At 43.6% G+C, this 20,258-nt stretch overlaps 1 protein-coding gene across 1 annotated transcript in view; it reads right to left on the reverse strand.

The window, feature by feature from the left end:
* Positions 1–20,258, reverse strand: part of CRB1 (crumbs cell polarity complex component 1) — a 153,470-nt gene that overhangs the window by 49,497 nt on the left and 83,715 nt on the right. Inside the window, exon 6 of the mRNA XM_081010755.1 lies at positions 1,017–1,973. Within this exon, the coding sequence (XP_080866881.1) occupies positions 1,017–1,973 (957 nt within the window). The remainder of the gene's footprint in view (positions 1–1,016; positions 1,974–20,258) is intronic.

Raw genomic sequence — 20,258 nt, forward strand, 5'->3', positions numbered from 1 at the left:
GGACTTTTCTACCTGGCTTGAAATGAGTTGTCTAGAGAGAGACAAAACAAGAAAACACCAAACTGGTGTTGTGAGCAATTCCTCGTTCCTTAATGGCCATGGGATGTCATATTGTATAGTGAGACAAGTTGCTTCCTTGTATATTTATGGTAAAGCCTCACTTACCTAGAAGCTATGTAGTCTAATTCATCTCTTGTTCCATAAATGCCTTTCTCTAGTCCATGCTTTGTGTACTGTATAAAAATTCATTGAAGCAAAATGAATTTTGGAAGATAACTTTCGATGGAATTCAAGTCAGCGTTCCAAAATGGGAGCAAATTAAGTGATCTTCCAAATTGTGTACAGGTTGAAATGGATTGATTTTTAGCTGTGTGGATATCTCCTTTGAGCGTGTCAGTGGTCTATCTGTGGCAATAAGCTTTGAGTTTCAGTCCAAAAATGAGCTGGGGGATCTTCATACCTGTGTCTGAATTTTCAAAATATGGACTAAAATTCTGCAAACCTTCCAGTGTCTGTGCATCTGTGATCACTTTACAGAGTTTGTAACTGGTGCATATGTGTGTGTATTTATGTTCTACAACAGAGATGGGTAGGAGTTCACTCAAGTTCCCCAGTGGATCTTGGGCCAGTTTTGGTGGGTTGACACCGTTTACAATTGTAGTGGCATGGATGGCTCAACCGAACAGGTAGTAGTAAGCAGAAAACCCTTGAAACGAACACAATGCCCCCTCCATCTGCATTAATTCTCCCCTAGCATAGCCTGAGTTCTGACTGCTGGCATATTCTTCAACATGGCAGCATTGACACCATCTTTGTATATGCATAGCTTATGCTTATGCAAAGATGGCGGTGAAGCTGTAAATTTGTTGCCACCATTGTAGTTGAGGAATATTCCAGCAGCAGATGACGGACAGTAGCAAAGCTTGGAGTATAGGGCTCTGCAGTCTGATAAGACCTGTTGTACAAAATGATTTCAGGTGGCAATTAAGGTTCTGGGGTTAAGGGCATTACCTTACCTGTAGCACAGTTTGGCTCGGCATAGGGCCTGTAGCAATCGCACTGATAGCTCAGCCACAAGTTGATGCAGCGCCCCTTGTTTTGACAAGGGTGGTGTTCGCACCAATCCTTTTTGGTGCAGCCTGCCTTGACATTTAAAGATGAATCAGATGACATGTTCTCTGGGATTATAATGCTCAAGTCTATTTCAATGTCCTGAAGACAGCCTACAAACGAAGGTGCAGAATGCATATTATAGATGTTTAGTAGAGAGTCATCGCTCCTGTTCCCCACTGGCAAACCACCCAAAAAAGTGCTCTGAAAAGTAAACATTGGCTGCTCGCTATCTATGGTGGCAGTAGCTTTACTGAGACATGGCTCTATACAAGAGCTGTCGAGTAACTTAAGAGTAACTGCTCTTGCTATGGTTACCTCCACTGAATGCCATTCGCCATCACTGACATTCTGTGCTATATGCAAAAAGGCCTTTGACTGGTTATTATTGACTTGCATGGATAAGTGTAAGTAGCCATTCAGTAACTCCAACTTCACAAATGTGCTTTTGTCCCCTCGGTGGAATAGAAAAGTTGTTGGCTGAATAGTCAGAAACCTAAGGTTTATGTTATAGAAACCATCCTGGACAGGCGTTGTGATACTGTTAACCCGAAGGAACCCATTTCCCTGAAAAGACAATGTGGTCATTGTTTCACAGTGTACTCCGGTATATCCATTTGAACATATGCAGCTAAATCTGTGTTGTCCGTCCGTAAAGTGAGGAACACACAGCCCCCCATTTTGGCATTTATGTTGAACACATCCGAGGAGGACTTCTGTGCAGTTCCAGCCGCCATAATATATGCCCTCCTCCTCTCCGGTTAGGCAATGACAAGTATAATTCCCAAGATAATTCTCACAGGTCCCTCCATTTTGGCAAGGGTTCATGTAACATTCATCAATGTCTTCTTCACAGTGGATGCCTGCGAGAAAGCAGAAAGGAAGAATGAAGGCCTTGATCCTATAGACCAGGTTAGGCTTAAAGTTGGGGTGCTTCCAGGTGGAGACTTAAGACTGTAAATGGGTCACTGAGATCTCTCAAATGAGTCATTGCCAAGTTTATTTTTTTAACTTACTGGAGTAAAATACAGCCTGGTACTTTGACTATGGCATCTGGTGAGTGCTGAAAAAACCCCTGAATGCACGAGGAGCACTCATCCCACAATACACACCTGTCTGGAAGCATCCTTTTATCTCTCAAAAACAGAAACATAATGAACCATGTGGCACAAAATATACGTTTTTGTCCCCCAAGTATGGCTGAGTTTGCTGATGGCTGGGGGGGGGGAGGGGAAGGAGATACCTAAACTGTCCTTGCTGTATCTATCTGTCTACTCCCATTTGGACTTCTTAGATCCAATTTAAACAAGATGGTGTACATATAGATAAAACACTGCCCACGTGCTCACTGTTACATTTTATATCAGTGCTTATGTGCATGTTAAATACCCTAGGGATCTGTGGCTGGCATACTCACACTGCAACTTTATTAGCTGAGGGTCTGATTAAAATGTGAAGCCAATCACATGGAATACTGGCAAATCAGTTTCAGCAGTTGGACCTTAATGCTCATGTAGTAAGTCAAGCTCCCACTTTGGAAAACTCTCTCATAGTTGGTGTGAACTGGCTAAAGTCTCTGGCTATAGCTTTCAAGGCAGGTGCATTCTGGGGCTGATTTCCCACTTTCTTGCCTCTTGTCTAGTCACCTGCCCTGGAGGACAGCAGCGCAAAACAGCTGCAAAGTATTTCTAAGTCAGGAAGGAAACATTATTTTCCCCAATTTGTATTCATTTCCCACAGGTGCAAATGACTTGCTTGAGCTGCAAGGCAGCAATGAATGGTGCCGACTATGTTAAAAATATTAACATCATGTGTGTTATATATATATATATAGAGAGAGAGAGAGAGAGAGATGGAAAATAGTTCCAGGAAAACATTTGTTTGTAAATTCAATACATTTCCACCTTTAAATTAAGCGACATGCTTTATAATTAGTAGAAGCAACATAATGTGCTATGGAGCAAAATGCAATTGTTAATGCAAAGTGAATCTAAAGTAACAATGAGGTGAGATTTGTTTGCTATTTATAAACAGCCTGAATGTAGGAAAATGCTTTAGAAACAAAAACAAAGTACGACCTCCAAATAGTAGATTCAATATCAACAGTATTGTCCTATTGCAATACAGAACACATTATTAACTTTTTAAAAAACCAAAACCCAATTGAGGAAGAATTCAGAACTTTTCTCTTGATTCTGAGTTGGCCTCTTTCCAAATCATCTCCCCTGATTATCTACCTTTCAGGTCTGCCAGGTTTCAAGGTGCTTACAGAAGGTAGGCCACTCTATCCTGCAGCAGATGAACTCTATGGTACCATCCCTGTATGGAGTTATGTGTCAGGCCCTATAAGACCAAACGAGCGTCTTATCGGTTTGGAAGCAAAATGAAGAACACCTCAAATAAGGATCTACCATATTTTTCGCTCTATAGGACACACTTTCCCCCCTCCAAAAATGAAGGGGAAATGTGTGTGCGTCCTCTGGGGCGAATGCAGGCTCCTTGGCTTCAGCGATAGCAACGCGAAGCCTCCAAAGCGCAGAGGGAGAGCTCCCCCCATGCTCCAGAGGCTTCGCGTTGCTTTCGCTGAAGCCGCCTGAAGCCCCAGGAGCGTAGGGAAATCCTGCTGCACTCTGGGGGCTTCAGGCAGCTATCCGCAAGCCTTCGGAGCACAGCAGGAGTTCCTGCCGCGCTCCGAAGGCTTGCGGATAGCCGCATGAAGCCTGGAGAGCGAGAGGGGTCGTGCACACCGATCGCTTTGCTGAAGGGGAGCTGAGCAGAGAGGGGGAGAATTTTTTTCCCCTGTTCTCCCCCTCCTATGGTCCGGTGCGTCCTATGGTCTGGTGCGTCCTATAAAGTGAAAAATACGGTCGTTTCTCAAGCAGCTCCTGAGGTAAAGACAAGTGTGTCAATTAAAAGAAAAGTGAAAAAGGCAGCCAAGATGTCATGACAAGGGATAGCATCAGTCCATGCCTTGGAGCCCACACGAATTACTTGCACCTGTGGGAAATCGGGACAAAGTGGGTAAAATAATGACTCACTTAACTGATTTCAATGGATCTACTTGGAAATTGAATTGGTTAGATACCACACATGTATAAGACACAAGACCCTGTGAGCTTCCAGTATTTATTGAATATTGTGGGCATAGAAGTGAGAAAACAATAGTTGTTTTCTCTAGGCGTTTCCATAGTTCAGGCATGGCCAAACTTGGCCCTCCAGCTGGTTTGGGACTACAATTCCCATCATCCCTGACCACTGGTCCTGTTAGCTAGGGATGATGGGAGTTGTAGTCCCAAAACAGCTGGAGGGCCAAGTTTGGCCATGCCTGCTCTAGTTATTTTGTCTAGGTGGGGAATTCCTCTCTTTGCTACTACCTTCTTGGGGTTATTAATTACTTAATTACTTAATAGATTAACAATCACTAACTTAATTATTACTTAATTATTTGGCATTAAGAGGATTTGCAAATAGTGCCCCGAGAGATATCATCATCATCCCTGCTGTGACCCTGCAGTGCCTCGTCCCTAGCTTGGTCCTAGCTCCTCTACAATGTTGCTTGAAACATTCCTGCTCTTATATTACATATCACTGCCTGAGCACTCTTGAAACCTCAATATTGCCAAAACAGGGGTTCCAACTTGATCCCTGAACAGTGCTCCCTGTATGTCTCCCAATGTCCCTTTAAATAGATATCGATGCCGCTACATGATAAAAATGGGTTCAAGGTATAGGGGAAAACATTCTAGCAGACACCTGGGAGAAGTTACGGAACGCAGCACACAAATTCTCTTTAAAGATGGCCATAATAGTTTTCCCAGTAGTGATGTATGGAAGTGAGAGCTGGACCATAAAGAAGGCTGATCGCCAAAGAATTGGTGCTTTTGAATTATGGTGCTGGAGGAGAATCTTGAGAGTCCCATGGACTGCAAGAAGATCAAACTTATCCGTTCTTAAGCAAATCAGCCCCGAGTGCTCACTGGAAGGACAGATCGTGAAGCTGAGGCTCCAATACTTTGGCCACCTCATGAGAAGAGAAGACTCCCTGGAAAAGACCCTGATGTTGGGAAAGATGGAGGGCACAAGGAGAAGGGGACGACAGAGAACGAGATGGTTGGACAGTGTTCTTGAAGCTACCAGCATGAGTTTGACCAAACTGTGGGAGGCAGTGGAAGACAGGAGTGCCTGGCGTGCTCTGGTTCATGGGGTCACGAAGAGTCGGACATGACTAAACGACTAAACAACAACAACAACAATAATAGACAATGATATACCGATTTTTTTCCGTGTATAAGACTAGTTTATTCCCCTAAAAAATAATGTCAAAAATTTGGGGGCATCTTATTCACGGGGTCATCTCCCCCCATTTTCTTAAATTGGAGTCCCCCCAAATAGGGGGCGTCTTATACTTGGTACCTTCCACTGGCATGGATAAATAAAATAAATCCTGCCTATTTACTAGAAAAGTCAGGAAGAAGGCATTATTATCATATGTAGTGGGAGTGTATATTTGCCCCGCTCCCAAAGGAGAGTAAATAATAATAATAATAATAATAATAATAATAATAATAATAATAATAATAATAATTTATTGTCATTGCCCCCTTCGGGGACAACGAAATTACTTGACTGCTCCATAAAAACACTAATTAATCAATACAGTATAATACAGCAAGGGAGATTAGATGACTTTCAAAGTCCGGGCTTCCCATTCAGGGCCGAGATCGCTCTGGAGAAGAAGCTGTTCTTAAGACGGCTCGTTCTTGTGTTCATCGTCCTGTATCTCCGTCCCGACGGCAAGAGCTCGAAGAGACAGTGACCAGGATGCGATGGATCTTTTACTATGTCCAGTGCCTAATCAGCAGAAGATACAGATTTTTTGAATGAAAGGCACAGCGCTCTTGTCATTGCTTCCACGTTTGGATAGGGTAGGTGAAGAGGAAGAACAGAAGGACTGGGAAGAGCCTTGCAGGGGTGAGGGCCGTAGCAGGTGCTTGATAACACCTACTCCTGACCTGATCAATGCCCATCTGAACAGCACCCTCCATAAAACCATTAAATCAAAGCCTATACCATACCCTCCAACATTTCTTTGAAGAAAATAGGGATGTCCTAAGGAAAAGCGGAACATTCCTCCAGGATCAAATCAGAAAACCAGCACGGCTTCTGTAAATCTGGGATTGTCACTGGAAAATAGGGGCACCCAGGGGCGTAGGAAAGGGGGGGGGACAGGTCGCCCCAAGTACCCTCATGGAGGGGGGTGACAAATTATCAAGGAACAATTACTGCCCTACTAGAGCGGTTCATAAAAAAACTTTTTTCTAAAATGCCTGCTCCAAAGGTCTTATCTTACTACACTAGGGATTATATAGCTATATATGAAATTTCATGCATATCAGTTAATATCTTGACCCTCCTCCACGAAAATAGCTGTTTACTTGGCCGTTTTCCTATGTCATGAAGGCTGAAATTTCAATTCAGTGGAGCAGGGTCAAGATATTAACTGATATGCATGAAATTTCAGATATAGCTATGTAATCCCTAGTTTAGGGAGATAAGAAAAGCAGGCTTTTTTTTTTTTAAGAAAAGTTTTTTATGAACCGCTGTACTGCCCTACACTCCACTGGGCTTCCTGGGTCCTGGAAAGTCGGCCTATGTGAAGAAAATGAGACAAGGCCAAGTAGATTAGATAATACGGAGCATGGTGAAATCATAATAAATAAAACCTCCCCTTCAGTAGTTTCAAGCACTACTACAAGGTTCCACATAATATCTGTACTGCATTGTTTACTGTGACAGCACCTGCACTTTGGAACTCCCCGCCTATTGCAACAAAGCACGTGCCTTTGCTAGACTCTTTTCGGGCACCTGCTAATAGCATTCTTCTTTCGGCAAGCATACCTAGATGCTGAGGAAGTTGAAGTAATTTTTATCTTAATATTTTAGCTTTTGTATGTTTTAAAGTAGGATTGTTATTTTTTCTTGATTTTACTGCTGTGGTGTTTGTTTTTTGTTTGTTTTGGTAAACCACGTTGCAGGTTTTTAAAAATAAATTTTATTAAATAAATAAACAATAACTATAAATAAAATAACACAAACCACAACACAATCCATCCTGTAGATTTAAGTATCTGTCCATAGTCGCCTACTTGTTATCAGAGGCCCAGAATCCACATTCCTTTGTAAGAAAATATGAAATACTGTAAAACCATTTTTGCATCAAAAAACCACACAAAACAATGTGTGTGTGGGTGACAAGAAATTTTCCGCACTGGGTACCACCTGACCTTCCTACACACCTGGGGGCACCTGGAGGGTCTGCTATACTTATCTATTTACACCACTGTCCACTCAGATATTTTACTTCTCAAACCAGGCTGAGGAGTCTAAACCTCAATTGAAATAGATTTCTCTTAAGTGTCCAAATTCAAGCAAAAAATTTAATTAAATTAAATGGCACCCTTCAGATATCCCCTCAGACTAAATATAGCAGCAAAACAGTTGCAGTGCTTAATCAAGGTCAGGAATCAGAAAGTGGGGAGTGTCCTTAATACATTTGAACCATTGCAGGGTATGTGCATTTTTAAACTTTTGATTTTTCATCTGAAAGTAGCTTGTAGAGCTAATGAAGGGAATCTGCCTTACGTTCTCAAGGCAGCGCCACCCAACTCTTTCTGTAATTAGCAGCTAATATTGCTTATGTTGGCCTTCTGGGAAGCAAGGCCACTGTCACCCACGTTAACTGGATTAGGGAACATTTATAGAACTTCAGAGCCAGCCACTCAGAGACGCCCATATTTCAGTGGACTGAAAATTATTTGCATGCCAGCGAAGTGTGAGATGCGTCAAAAGTTAGGTGTGGAAAGGGAAGGGTTTCTCAGGCATTAATTGTTTTCAGCCAGCACAGGCATCTGCTAAACCAAATGTTCTGCATTTTGTTATTGTGGGGAGTGGGGGATCAAACCACCCCAGCTTTTATTGATGTTTACAGCGAGCACAAGTTTCTGATTAAGTAAGTATATGCCAGATGTTCTACTCCCTGTCTACAGAATTCAGTAGCTCTCTTCCTGACCATTGTCATGGATTGTACTTGAAAATGAGGCCAGGTATATCCATAGCTGTCAACTTTCCCCTTTTCTTGTGAGGAATCCTATTCGGAATAAGGGAATTTCCCATTAAAAAAGGGAAACGTTGACAGCTATGGGTATATCCCATTCCTTTTTGCAGACCCTTTCCCTTTGATACTTCCTTCATATACTTAATTCTATGTTTTCGTATTGCCCAGTTGCAGCTAACTGTCGTTCATGAAAAATAACTGAGTATGCAATTCTGTGCCCACTTACCTGGGGGTAAGTCTCATTGAACTCAGTGAGACTTGCTTCCAAGTAGGTAAGCATAAGATTGCACTGTAAGCTGCCTTAAATGTGGCTCTGAATAGATTCACAGGCTTACAAAAGCAGTTAATCAGGCTGAACGCGATTCTGTGAACACTACTTTTTACAACTTCGCCAAACACGAAGCAACTGCTTGATATCGTTACTGACAGCAAACTTGGTTTAGGAAAAAAAACCAAAACATTTCTTTCTTCCCACAGTTTCCAAATATATTCTAATTATATTACACTGATTTAATTAGAAATCTGATATTTAGGTGCAGGTAGGTAGCTGTGTTGGTCTGCTGTAGTCGAAACAAAATAAAAAAATTCCTTCCAGTAGCACCTTAGAGACCAACCAAATTTGTTATTGGTATGAGCTTTCGTATGTATGCACACTTCTTCAGATACCACATGAAAGCTCATACCAATAACAAACTTAGTTGGTGTCTAAGGTGCTACTGGAAGGAATTTTTTAATGATATTTAGGTGGCGAGAGATGTAACAGCTAGATCTGAGACAGAAAGAAAATAATAACCTGTGACCGCTACCATAGATAAGCAACACAAGTCTGTTGGTTTAGAAAAATATATACGTGAACAACATTTTCTTCCAACCCTGCTCAAAATATATTCTAATTATATTTTATTAGAAGCAACGTGATACTCAAATTGTAAGCTTGACATCTAGGTCTGAGGAAAGACATTAGCTTAGAGGCTGAAAACAACCAACGACACAACCAAAATTACCTGCGACCATTGTGATTAAAAGAGCCCAAGCTTGTATTGTAGCTGCAACCATTTTCCCCCACAGCAGACGTGGTCCTTATAGCTGCATTGCATATTCCACGAGATAAGTTTGGGGTCTGAAGAGGAAGACCTGAGCAGGTGAATCTGCAAATGCGGTGTGCTTCTCAGTTTAGCTTGGTAGTGTTTTTCCTCAACAAGCCAGATCAGCAGGGCTTAACCTAAGGCTCATTACGTGCTGACGCAATTGTTGCACACTATATATACTTCCTTAAGGAAACCAGCCCTGAGCGCTCACTGGAAGGACAGATCCTGAAGCTGAGGCTCCAATACTTTGGCCACCTCATGAGAAGAGAAGACTCCCTGGAAAAGAACCTGATGTTGGGAAAGATGGAAGGCCCAAGGAGAAGGGGATGACAGAGGACAAGATAGTTGGACGGTGTTCTCGAAGCTACCAGCTTGAGTTTGACCAAACTGCAGGAGGCAGTGGAAGACAGGAGTACCTGGCATGCTCTGGTCCATGGGGTCACGAAGAGTCGGACACGACTAAATGACTAAACAACAACAATATATACTTAGACTGCAATCCTAGACACACTAACCTGGAATTACATTCTGACAGAATTCAATAACTTCTAGGTTAATGTGTTTTTGATGGTGGTATTTGTGTGGTACTTTCCCCTGCCCACCAAACTGCCCACAATATCCAATGCAATTCAGCTACAGCAAAGGTTGACCTATTTAATTGCATACCCTCCAATATTTCCCTGATGCATTAAACATTAAAAAACATCCCTATACAGGGCTCTTCTAAAGGTGTCTTCTAAAGGTTATACAGTGGTAGCTCTGAAGTCGAACGAAATCCGTTCTGGAAGTCTATTTGACTTCCAAAATGTTCAGAAACCAAGGCGTGGCTTCTGATTGGCTGCAGCTCCACTGTGTATAAATTGTACAACTAAACAAACTGTTCTGTTTCAAAGGTGGCAACTACAGTTTGCAGACAGGGATTGGTGAGTATGGCTTGAGCGTTTTGATTCTCAACCCTCCGTTTTAACACTGACTGCCTCATGCTTAAAGGAAATAAATAAATGAGCTGCAGTAATTCTTTACCGCTCAGTATTTTCAAAAGGCTTCTTCATCCTGAGGCGCCACTCCATATCTTATTGAATAATCATGAAAATTCAAATTTTGCCACATCTGTGCTGCTAATTGTCAAGTGATAATTGCTCTTTGCTGAAAGGAGGAAATGCACCTTCATGAGAGAGGCTGAGAGGAAGCGGGTGAGCAAGGAAGTGAAGGCAGCCAGGCTAAAGTAATGGTAATTAACCCTCATGCTTCAGGGCATAAATCCATTGTCTGCTGAAAGGGTTGGAAAGGAATGTTCAGTCCACCCGAATGATCATCCCTTCCCCTTTTACTTCAGCTGGCGAATGGAAGGATCATCCAAGCCTTTTCCTTTCTTCTGTTCATTCTGAGGGCTGCTAGATTCTCAATTGAATAATCTAATCTGGTCCAGCAAACCTCATGATTGTATTAGTGCGGCTAAGGCCCCTCTCTGCCCTGTCTGCCAGAGGCAGCTACGTTATTTTATTGTGCTCGCTGTAGCTGTTCCCTGCTTGTAGCCAACAGATCAACTTGCCTGATCACCACCACAAAGTAAACCGACAATTCAGAATTCCACAGCTCAACTCGCACTGTTTTCTTCTGCTGATAGTGTAATAGTCTCAGTTTATTCCCCGGTCCCCATGTATGATAATCTTTCTCCCTCTCTGTTTTTCCCTTCTTGTTCTCTGTCTTTCCCTCTCACACACTTTCTTGTCCTCCTCATAGTAATACTGCCTTACACAACTGACGTGGTGCTGGTCTCCCCGGTGGAAGAAGAAGAAGAAGGGGGGAATGCCGCCGGCAAAGCAGTGCAACTCCCTCCCTTATCCCAACGGCTTGGGGTAGGCTTGGGAGTTGCGGGCAGGCGGCGCGCCGAATGTCACCCCTCTCAGTGAGGGCACCTGGGATGAACCGCCCCCACCCCCTTCCTACGCCCCTGGTTGAACCTGCCCTATTTAGAAAGTTTCTATTCCAACCTTCTTTGTCACTAAGCTCAGGGTGGGTTATGTCATATATAGGAAATAGAAACAATGGAATGGAATTAGAGCACATAACAATACAGTTAAAACACCATTTTTAAAAAATCATTAAAAAGTCCAGACGATACAGTGGTAGCTCGGGTTACATACGCTTCAGGTTACATACGCTTCAGGTTACAGACTCCGCTAACCCAGAAATAGTGCTTCAGGTTAAGAACTTTGCTTCAGGATGAGAACAGAAATTGTGCTCCGGCAGCATGGTGGTAGCAGGAGGCCCCATTAGCTAAAGTGGTGCTTCAGGTTAAGAACAGTTTCAGGTTAAGAACGGACCTTCAGAACGAATGAAGTACTTAACCCGAGGTACCACTGTACTGCAAAAATAAAAATAAATCTCATAGGTTCATTGCATATAAATGCTTGAGAGAACAGGTACATTTTAAATTGACACCAGAAATAAAATATTGTTGACACCAACTGTACCTCCTAAAGAAAGATATTCCCCAACTGAGCCCGATTCCATGTTCCTGCTAACTGCCATTCTTGGCAGCAGAACATTGAGAAGAACATTGTAGCACATGGGCTGACTGGATCCCAAGTTGTTTGGCACTGGTTGCTGGAGCAGAGACAATCCCTTCTACCCCAATTGCACAGTGCTGCTCCAACAACCACAGGTACTGGTGCGCTGTAGGCAGGTTCATCTGTTTAACCCCTTTCAGAAATCATCAAAAGAGCAGGTGGCTTGACAGGACAAAGTTCCCCTTGCACCCCAGAATACTGCTCACAGCCCCCGCCTATCATCTGACGAAACACCTGTGGGGACGTTCAAAATATTCATCCCCTCCTTCCCACTATTCCTGCACCAATCAATGAACCAGTGCTATTTTTCTAGAAAAAGAGGCGCCATAACTCACCACGAACACCTCTCTTGTTCTCTTACGATGGCGCCCACCTGAGAGGTGCCGGAATTGAGTTCCAGCAGTTCCAGCAAGTTCCAGGGATGCGGGTGGTGCTGTGGGTTAAACCACAGAGCCTAGGACTTGCTGATCAGAAGGTGGGTGGTTTGAATCCCCGTGACGGGGTGAGCTCCAGTTGCTTGTTCCCTGCTCCTGCCAACCTAGCAGTTCAAAAGCACGTAAAAGTGAAAGTAGATAAATAGGTACCGCTCCGGTGGGAAGGTAAACGGTGTTTCCGTGCGCTGCTCTGGTTCGCCAGAAGCGGCTTAGTCATGCTGGCCACATGACCTGGAAGCTGTATGCCGGCTCCCTCGGCCTATAGAGCAAGATGAGCGCCGCAACCCCAGAGTCGGCCACGACTGGACCTAATGGTCAGGGGTCCCTTTACCTTTAAGTTCCAGCTGAAAAAATATAAGCCCTGCTAGTAATATCTCTAGAACATTAACTGGCACCCTGAGTTCCTTCAACCAGAGCCACATTTCTGATGTGGATGGGCAACTGGCCACTGCAAAAGAAGGACCCTCTGGGAGTGGGGAGACAAAGGAGATGGAGACTCCATCCTTAGAAAGATGGAGAACATCTGGGATCCCAGACTTGCATGGCCAGGCAGGTGCCACGAGAACTATGGGCGCTCTCATCAGTCAGATCCTGTGCAAGACCTTGGGTGGGAATGCATACAGCGGGCCTGGGGGCCAGATCTCCATTGGGCTGTCTACCCCAAAGGCTGACTAAGCTAGCAGGAAGGGTGGGAGAACAGAAGGAAAGGAGAGGGACACAGAAAGTGCAGAAAGGAGAACACAGGTAAGGAGGAAAGAATGCACAATTGAAAGTGGAGACTCGACTATCCGCAGGGGAAGGGCCTGTCATGGGGAGTGGGATCACTGATTTGGACCCTGCCATTGGGGGGAGGGGCAGTTCTAGTCTCCTGTCCTCAAGGATCCTGGGGAATAAACCTTGTTCTGCAAGCCTTTGTGGTGGTTCAAGCCTCACTATGGCTTAGGAGCCCCACCACCTGTGCCCTGTGCGGCAGAATCACTCTCTTGCCATCTGCATGTTCGGACATCTATCTGATTCTGTATTCCTGAGGATATAGTCTATATTACAAGCTGTACAAAGGTATGATGGTAAGTGCTATTACCTTTCATCTGTTTTGAAAAGACTGGCCAAGGTCAAAATGTGTTGCTTTCCAAATGGTTGAGAGCACTGGATTAAATAAAATAAAATAAAAATATTGCAGTGGACTTGGCAAGCAAATTTGCTTTCCCTTCTTGACAACACTTAAGGGGCTTAAAAGCATGTTTGCTTCTTAGATGAATTCCATTACATAGAGGGCTTGGGCAACGTCCAATCTGCTATGAAAGGGGATTGTGCATCTTGTCGCTTGTTGGCTGCTTCTTGTTCATCCTAATTGAGATGGGCATGTACAGCCATTGTGCTGTCTAGTGTGAAACTGCTCCTGCCTTTAACTCTTGCCCAGGGAGATAGCAGCTGCGGGAAACAGTTCAGTGGCTTGCGAGAATTCCCTGTATCGCTAAAATGCAAACGCGTCTGTATAATATGTAAAAGTGACTGAGTTTGCATAGCCTCGTTGTCAGACCATGTTAAAACAAAGTCTTGGAGCCAGCAAGGTAGAAAGTGATAGTTTTAATAGGATGGGGCTAGTTGGAAGAGGAACACAGTCCTAAGAGGAGCACAGAAGAAAAGAAAGCCTGTGTGGCGTATATCTGTAACGCACCAATATCCAATCTAGAATAGCGCTTATGTCTAGTAGCTGTGTGCATAACATTTGCCTTTGCCTTTGTGTTTGTTTGTTTTCAAATTGGGTTGGGGTAGAGAAGGCTGGGGGACTGTCACCGTGCCCCATTTCTGAGAGACCTCCTGAAAATAGCATCCATCAATACTGGAACCAGATGAATGGTGAGAAGTGAACTTGGTGAGGCAGCGAAGGGGGCTCACCAGAAGCAGGGTCAATTTGTTGCTGTTATTGTTTTTGTTATTTAAACAACAGGGACGCAGGTGTGGTCTAAACCACTGAGCCTCTTGGGCTTGCCAATTGGAAGGTTGGCTGTTTGAATCCCCGCGACGGAGTGAGCTCCCGTTGCTCTGTTCCAGCTCCTGCCAACCTAGCAAGCTCGAAAGCATGCCAATGCAAGTAGATAAATAGGTACCACTGTGGTGGGAAGGTAAACGGCATTTCTGTGTGCTCTGGTTTCTGTCACAGTGTTCCATTGTGCCAGAAGTGGTTTAGTCATGCTGTCCACATGACCCAGAAAGCTGTCTGCGGACAAACGCCGGCTCCCTTGGCCTGAAAGCGAGATGAGCGGCACAACTCCATAACCACAAAAATACATAAAAACAACAAAAAAATGTTCTTTTCTCCCCATCCTTCTCCCTTCCAAAGGTACTGTGGACATTTAATGCAGTCGTACAGTTATTAGCATCTAACTGAATTCAATCTAGTGAGAGAGAACCATAGAACTGCAGAGTTGGAAGAGGCCATGGGGGTCCTCTAGTTCAACCCTCTTCAATGCAGGAATCTTTTGCCCAGTGTGGGGCTCAAACCCACAAAGTTCATGCTGTACCAACTGAGCTATTCGTAGGTTAGGCCACAGTAGGCTAGGCTGCTTCCCTCTCCTCTTCTTGCACACCCCCAAAATCTGAGGGTTCCCAGATGCCTTCATGACATGGCCCAAGCCCTAAGTCACTTAATGGATTTTGAGGGACTTGTCTAGTTGGCTAGTGCTACTGATCAGGCAAAAGGACATAAAAGAAGGAATGGAAGAGCAAAGGAGTTCTGCAGCTCTACTTAAAACTTTTGCCACATGTATGTGGGAATTGCTGCTTTTCTTTTTTTTAATGCCACGTCCCTCAGCCCCTTCGCTGGGAATTGGAAATGCTCTCATAGTGATATTTTGTGACCGGCTGTGATGCACAGGTAGCCGGCTGGCTGCAACAAGGGATGGAGAGAAAAAACTCCAGGAAGCCTCTCAGAACAGACGTAATTGAGGAATAATAAAATGATAGCCATTAGGTGGCAGCAAGAAGTCTTCTTCTGCAGAGTTCTCTTTGGCGATCACTCATAGCCGAGTAAGAATAAACACGGTTTTAAGAATAAGTCCATAAGTGACTGTGGAGGCCAATTCTGGATCCACACGTCCTTCCACAGTGGGGACATTGGTTTCCAGGCGGGAGTTGATCATGGTGAGGATTTGCAAATCGTGCCTTCCTCTTAGCACGTTTTTTTTAAGCATTATTATATTTTCTGCAGTTATAATAATGGTGTTAATATATAGGGTTGCCATATGCCTGGAATTTCCTGGACATAGTCAGAAGCAGTGTCTGGTTGCAAATCGCTGAAATGTCCACGAAAATCCTGATGTATGGCAATCCATGTTGGAAGTCTAGATTTTGCTGAATTTCCTTTAAAATAGCTCCAAAACATTTGTTGCTCAACAAAAAAGCTCAACAACTTTCGTGTCCGGAAAGGTTAGCTAGGGATGTGTGAGAGTTATCTTAAAAACTTAAAATGGGTAATGCGTCTTCATAATCAAGCTCAGCATCTGTTTCCGACAGTGCGGTAGGAGTCAGTATAAATATGCATTATCATTCACGTTCTTACTTACCTGTAAACACCCTGCAATTAGGAGTTGAGATGCTATGGGGGATCATTTAGGTAAAAAGATAATTTATGTGACACACCACCTAAAATGTACCTTCTCCAGTATTTGTTAGCACACTTTATTTTGGCGGTTTGCATCACAACAAGCTTTTGCATTGCTTGTTGTGAGCTTATTCATGAGGCTCACCTACAATAATTAGCCACGCTAATGCAAGGAACCCCTGTAGTTCCTAGTGTAGGGAGAACTCCCAAGCCTTTGCTGCTAAGTCTGCTGGAGGAAATGCATACAGGCATTATGAGTTGCGTAATACCATATCATTGAGACTTCAAAGTCCAGAGTGGTGTAGTGGTTACACAAATGGGTTAAGACTGTGGAGACGGGGGGGGGGGGTCAAAACTCCCTCTCAGGCTACAATTCTTTATCTACCTACCAGTCCCACTGAATTCAACTGGGATTCCGTCACCAGGAAGAAACCACAGACTCGTTCATTCTGCCCCTTCTGCTATAATTAAAAATAATTCTCAAGAACTTGGACTGGTTCCCATCCATGGTGGACACCCACATTGTTTAATAACCCAGAATATAGTGCCCTGGCCCACAGATCTATGAGATTTATTCATAGATCTATGGCCTGAGGCATTACAACTTAAAATGGCAGGTGACCACCATGGATGGAAGCAGAGCTAACAACCATCCACCACTGAAATGTATATTTTTTGGGGGGGAGGCAATGGGCAGCACAGTGAATGGGGGTGCAGCTGAGTCAGGAGGGTGAGGGGTCCTGGGATCCTCAGCCAGTGCACAAAATGGCCGACTGCATACAGCAAGCCTGGCCCTACCACCGAGTTAGTAGAACAGAAACAAATGCTCCTCTCCAGATATGCCCTCAATATTGTGGCTGGTGAAGTAGCCTTTAGATTCATTATCATCTGCTAAACCCAGAAATGGAATGTTATTTTATTTATTTTGTAGCGGGGGTGGAAAGAGGGAGGGAGGGATTAATCGTTAAATTTAGAAAACAGATACTGTCTGTACTTGACTTCTTTAAAACTGCATTCATTTGTGGAAACTGAAGGACTTCGCATTAAATAACTACAAAACGGCTGTGAAGGAAAGAGGGGTGGAGATGGTGAGAATGGAAATATGTTTACATCTCAGTGCTTTCGAGACGAAGCTGAACACCATTTTGCAGCTGAGAGCATTATGCACAGCGTTCAAGCTGCCCTTGGCGGTGCTGGTATAATTAAGTGTGTGTGTGTGTGTGTGTGTGTGTGTGTGTGTGTGTGTATATATATATATATATATATATATATATATATATATATGAAACAGACTGGAGGGTGTTTAACCTCTTCTCAGCCTTTCCCTCATTTTCCACCAATCTGCGGAAAGACCTGCAGTGACCCATGCACACTAGTCTGGTTTCTCTGTGGAGGATGACATTGTTTTCTCTTTCGCAGACTGGACAGTTTGGGACTTGTCAGTGTTCGCTGCTCTTCCCCCGCATCCGATCTCTGTATGGTGTTTCCACCACGTTCCCCACCTGTTCTGACCCCTTAACTTGAGAGGTCGCATTCTGGAAGCCTCTTGTATGGCAGCGCTGAATTCTACCTCGGGCCAGCCTGCTCAGTCAAGCCACTTAATTTATACGCCAGGCCACAGCCCGGCATGAAGTTCCTGGATTCCAGGTGCAATTATGTTTAAAGGAAAACACGAGCCATTTTGCGCACCCCAGAAACTCGGGAGAGTTCAAAGGGGCGAAGACGTGTATCACACCATCCATAAAGAGTCTGAAATAGATTTGAGAGCCAAGTTTGTAATTGTTACGGACATTTCTGAGCCTCCTAACTGCGACGGCTACGACAGGGTTGTTTTTCTAAGGTGACATCATCCCTGCCACAGGCATTATGGAATCCTTATGTAAGTGGCTACAGACTGGCTTCTAATCTGCATTACTGCAGCTTTAGCAAACATAAAGGAGAACATATAGAATAGCTAAACTCGAGATCTGTTTTCCTGGGATTGTGCAACACACTGTGGGTACAGCTAATTAGGAAATGACTCCCCCTCTCCCCCGCTCTACAGCCGTCTTTTTTACTCCTATAATTTTCCTGTTAAAGATACAGCGGCAAAACGCGCTAGGTTTGTTTTTTATGGGCCTTGGGAAATGTATGTTACATTGCACAGCAAACCAATTTTGCACACGCAAAAGTATGTTTCTTGAAAAAAGAAAAAGTTGCCATCGTTCTGAGAAGGGCAGCTGGCTTGAAATTGTTATAGACCTGGCCCTTTTGATAACGGACTCTTCTAATAATTTCCAGGGTTCCAAAACTACTATTTCACCCTTTCAGCTTCCACACGTTGGAAGATGATAAAAAACAGACGTGCTGGGTGGGGTGTGTGTGTGAGCTAGTGGGATCATACCCACTGCCCTCTCTCACATGGCAACTTTCTTGTATGGATAGACTATGATGAGGGCTTGGAGCAGGGGTTCCCAAAGTGGTTCTCCGGGGGGGGGGGCAGGGGAATTACCTAGAATTGCCTAAGAGGCAGGTGAGGCAGCAGGAGGGCAATGGAGGTGTAAATGACTTTCAGACTCTGAAAATCTGGTTTCACTGCATGAAGGGTACCAATTTTGTTGAATTAACTAAGCTAAATGGTTTTACTTGGACTTTGATTGTATGTGCAATTAATGGTTACCGTTTTGAATTTTATTGATTATCAGGGTCTTTAGTGGATTGTGCAAAGTGCTATTCTGAATCATGCTTCAGGGGCACCGGGGATGAGTTTATTGAACCAAGGAGGCAGTGGCCCAAAAGAGTCTGGGGACCACTGGCTTAGAGGACCATTCAAGATGTTGTCGGATCAGATGTTTTCAGTGGGCAAGGCTAGATTTGTATGCCACATAATTGTAGAAGCCTCTAAGCCAGGCATAGGCAAACTCCGGCCCTCCAGATGTTTTGGGACTACAATTCCCATCATCCCTAGCTAACAAGACCAGTGGTCAGGGATGATGGGAATTGTAGTCCCAAACATCTGAAAGGTCAGAGTTTGTCTATGCCTGCTCTAAGCAATGTACACAAAAGATAAAACATGCATTAAAGGTACCAATAAAAGTAAGTGAAAGTTAAAAACAAGTTGAATTTAAAAAAAATAAAGTAGAAATAAAACAAGCAGTTGAAGTGTGTGTGTGTGTGTGTGTATGCACATGCCATATCTACATAATAAGCAACTATCTTACTTTTAAAATACATCTGAAGGCAGCCCTATTTGGAGAAGTTTTAAATGTTTAATGCTGTATTGTGTTTTTAATATTCGGTTGGGAGCTGCCCAGAGTGCCTGGGGAAACCCAGTCAGATAGGCGGGGTGTAAATAATAAATTATTATTATTAATTATTATTACATATCTGGGTAGGTTTGCCTGTACAACGTATTTTTTTAGGCAGCAAAGGTACTTGCCTAATGTCAGTGGGCAGATGTTCCAGAATCTAGATGTTGCCGCACTGAAAGATCAATTCTTCGCTTACTTATTTAACTTACAAACATTGTCCTGCGCTTGCAGAAGTGCTAGGTCTGCAGATCAAAACGGGCATCTCTGGGGGTAAGGCAAGCTAGTCCTAAGCTTTTGAAGGCTTGCTCATGTGGGGAAAATGTGGGCATTGGCTCATTTGTAAAGAAAAAAGGGGGGAAAAGGGCACCCATTTAACATTGCACGCATAAGAGCGCAGAAGCAGAAGTGAAGACAAATGCATCCTTCATTTACCAGAACAAAAAACTGAGAGATGGGCTTTATGAATTAGTCGATTTAGTAACAGATAATGCAGAACACTTGCCGCGCTTTATGCCTGACTCAACGAAAGCTGTTGAGGAACTGAGGCCTTTTTGAAGGAGACCATTAACATAACCACTGGAGCAGCTGTTCTGAAAGCTCAGCAGATTAAAAGAAGAATAAACTGGCTTAAAAATGCATTCATGGCGATCCAGCCAGGGAGTTGTTTGTATGTACCTAATGTGGGGATCTGTGACTAGATGCAGGTACATAGCGCCCAAAGCATCTAATCCTCCCCAATGAACTTCATAGTTGTAGATGAGGAAGCCCATTTGTCTGCATTTAATTGGATGGGCACATCTAATATGAAGATAGTATCAGTATAATATGAAGATACTATCAGATAGTATGAAGATGGTACCCAGCGATGTTAAAAAAGAGGGGAGGGAGAAAGCCACTGGATCTGGGCCACTGTCTATAATCCTCAGAACATTTCTTTCTAAATTATATTAAATCCCTGCTGGAGTGACTACAAGCACTCTACAATGCAGTGCTGAAATCTGATTAATTTTTCACACCCAAAACTCTTATATTTAATTCAATTATT

The sequence above is a fragment of the Podarcis pityusensis genome (genome assembly GCF_964106645.2).
Source record: "Podarcis pityusensis genome assembly, chromosome: 6".
NCBI lineage: Eukaryota > Metazoa > Chordata > Lepidosauria > Squamata > Lacertidae > Podarcis > Podarcis pityusensis.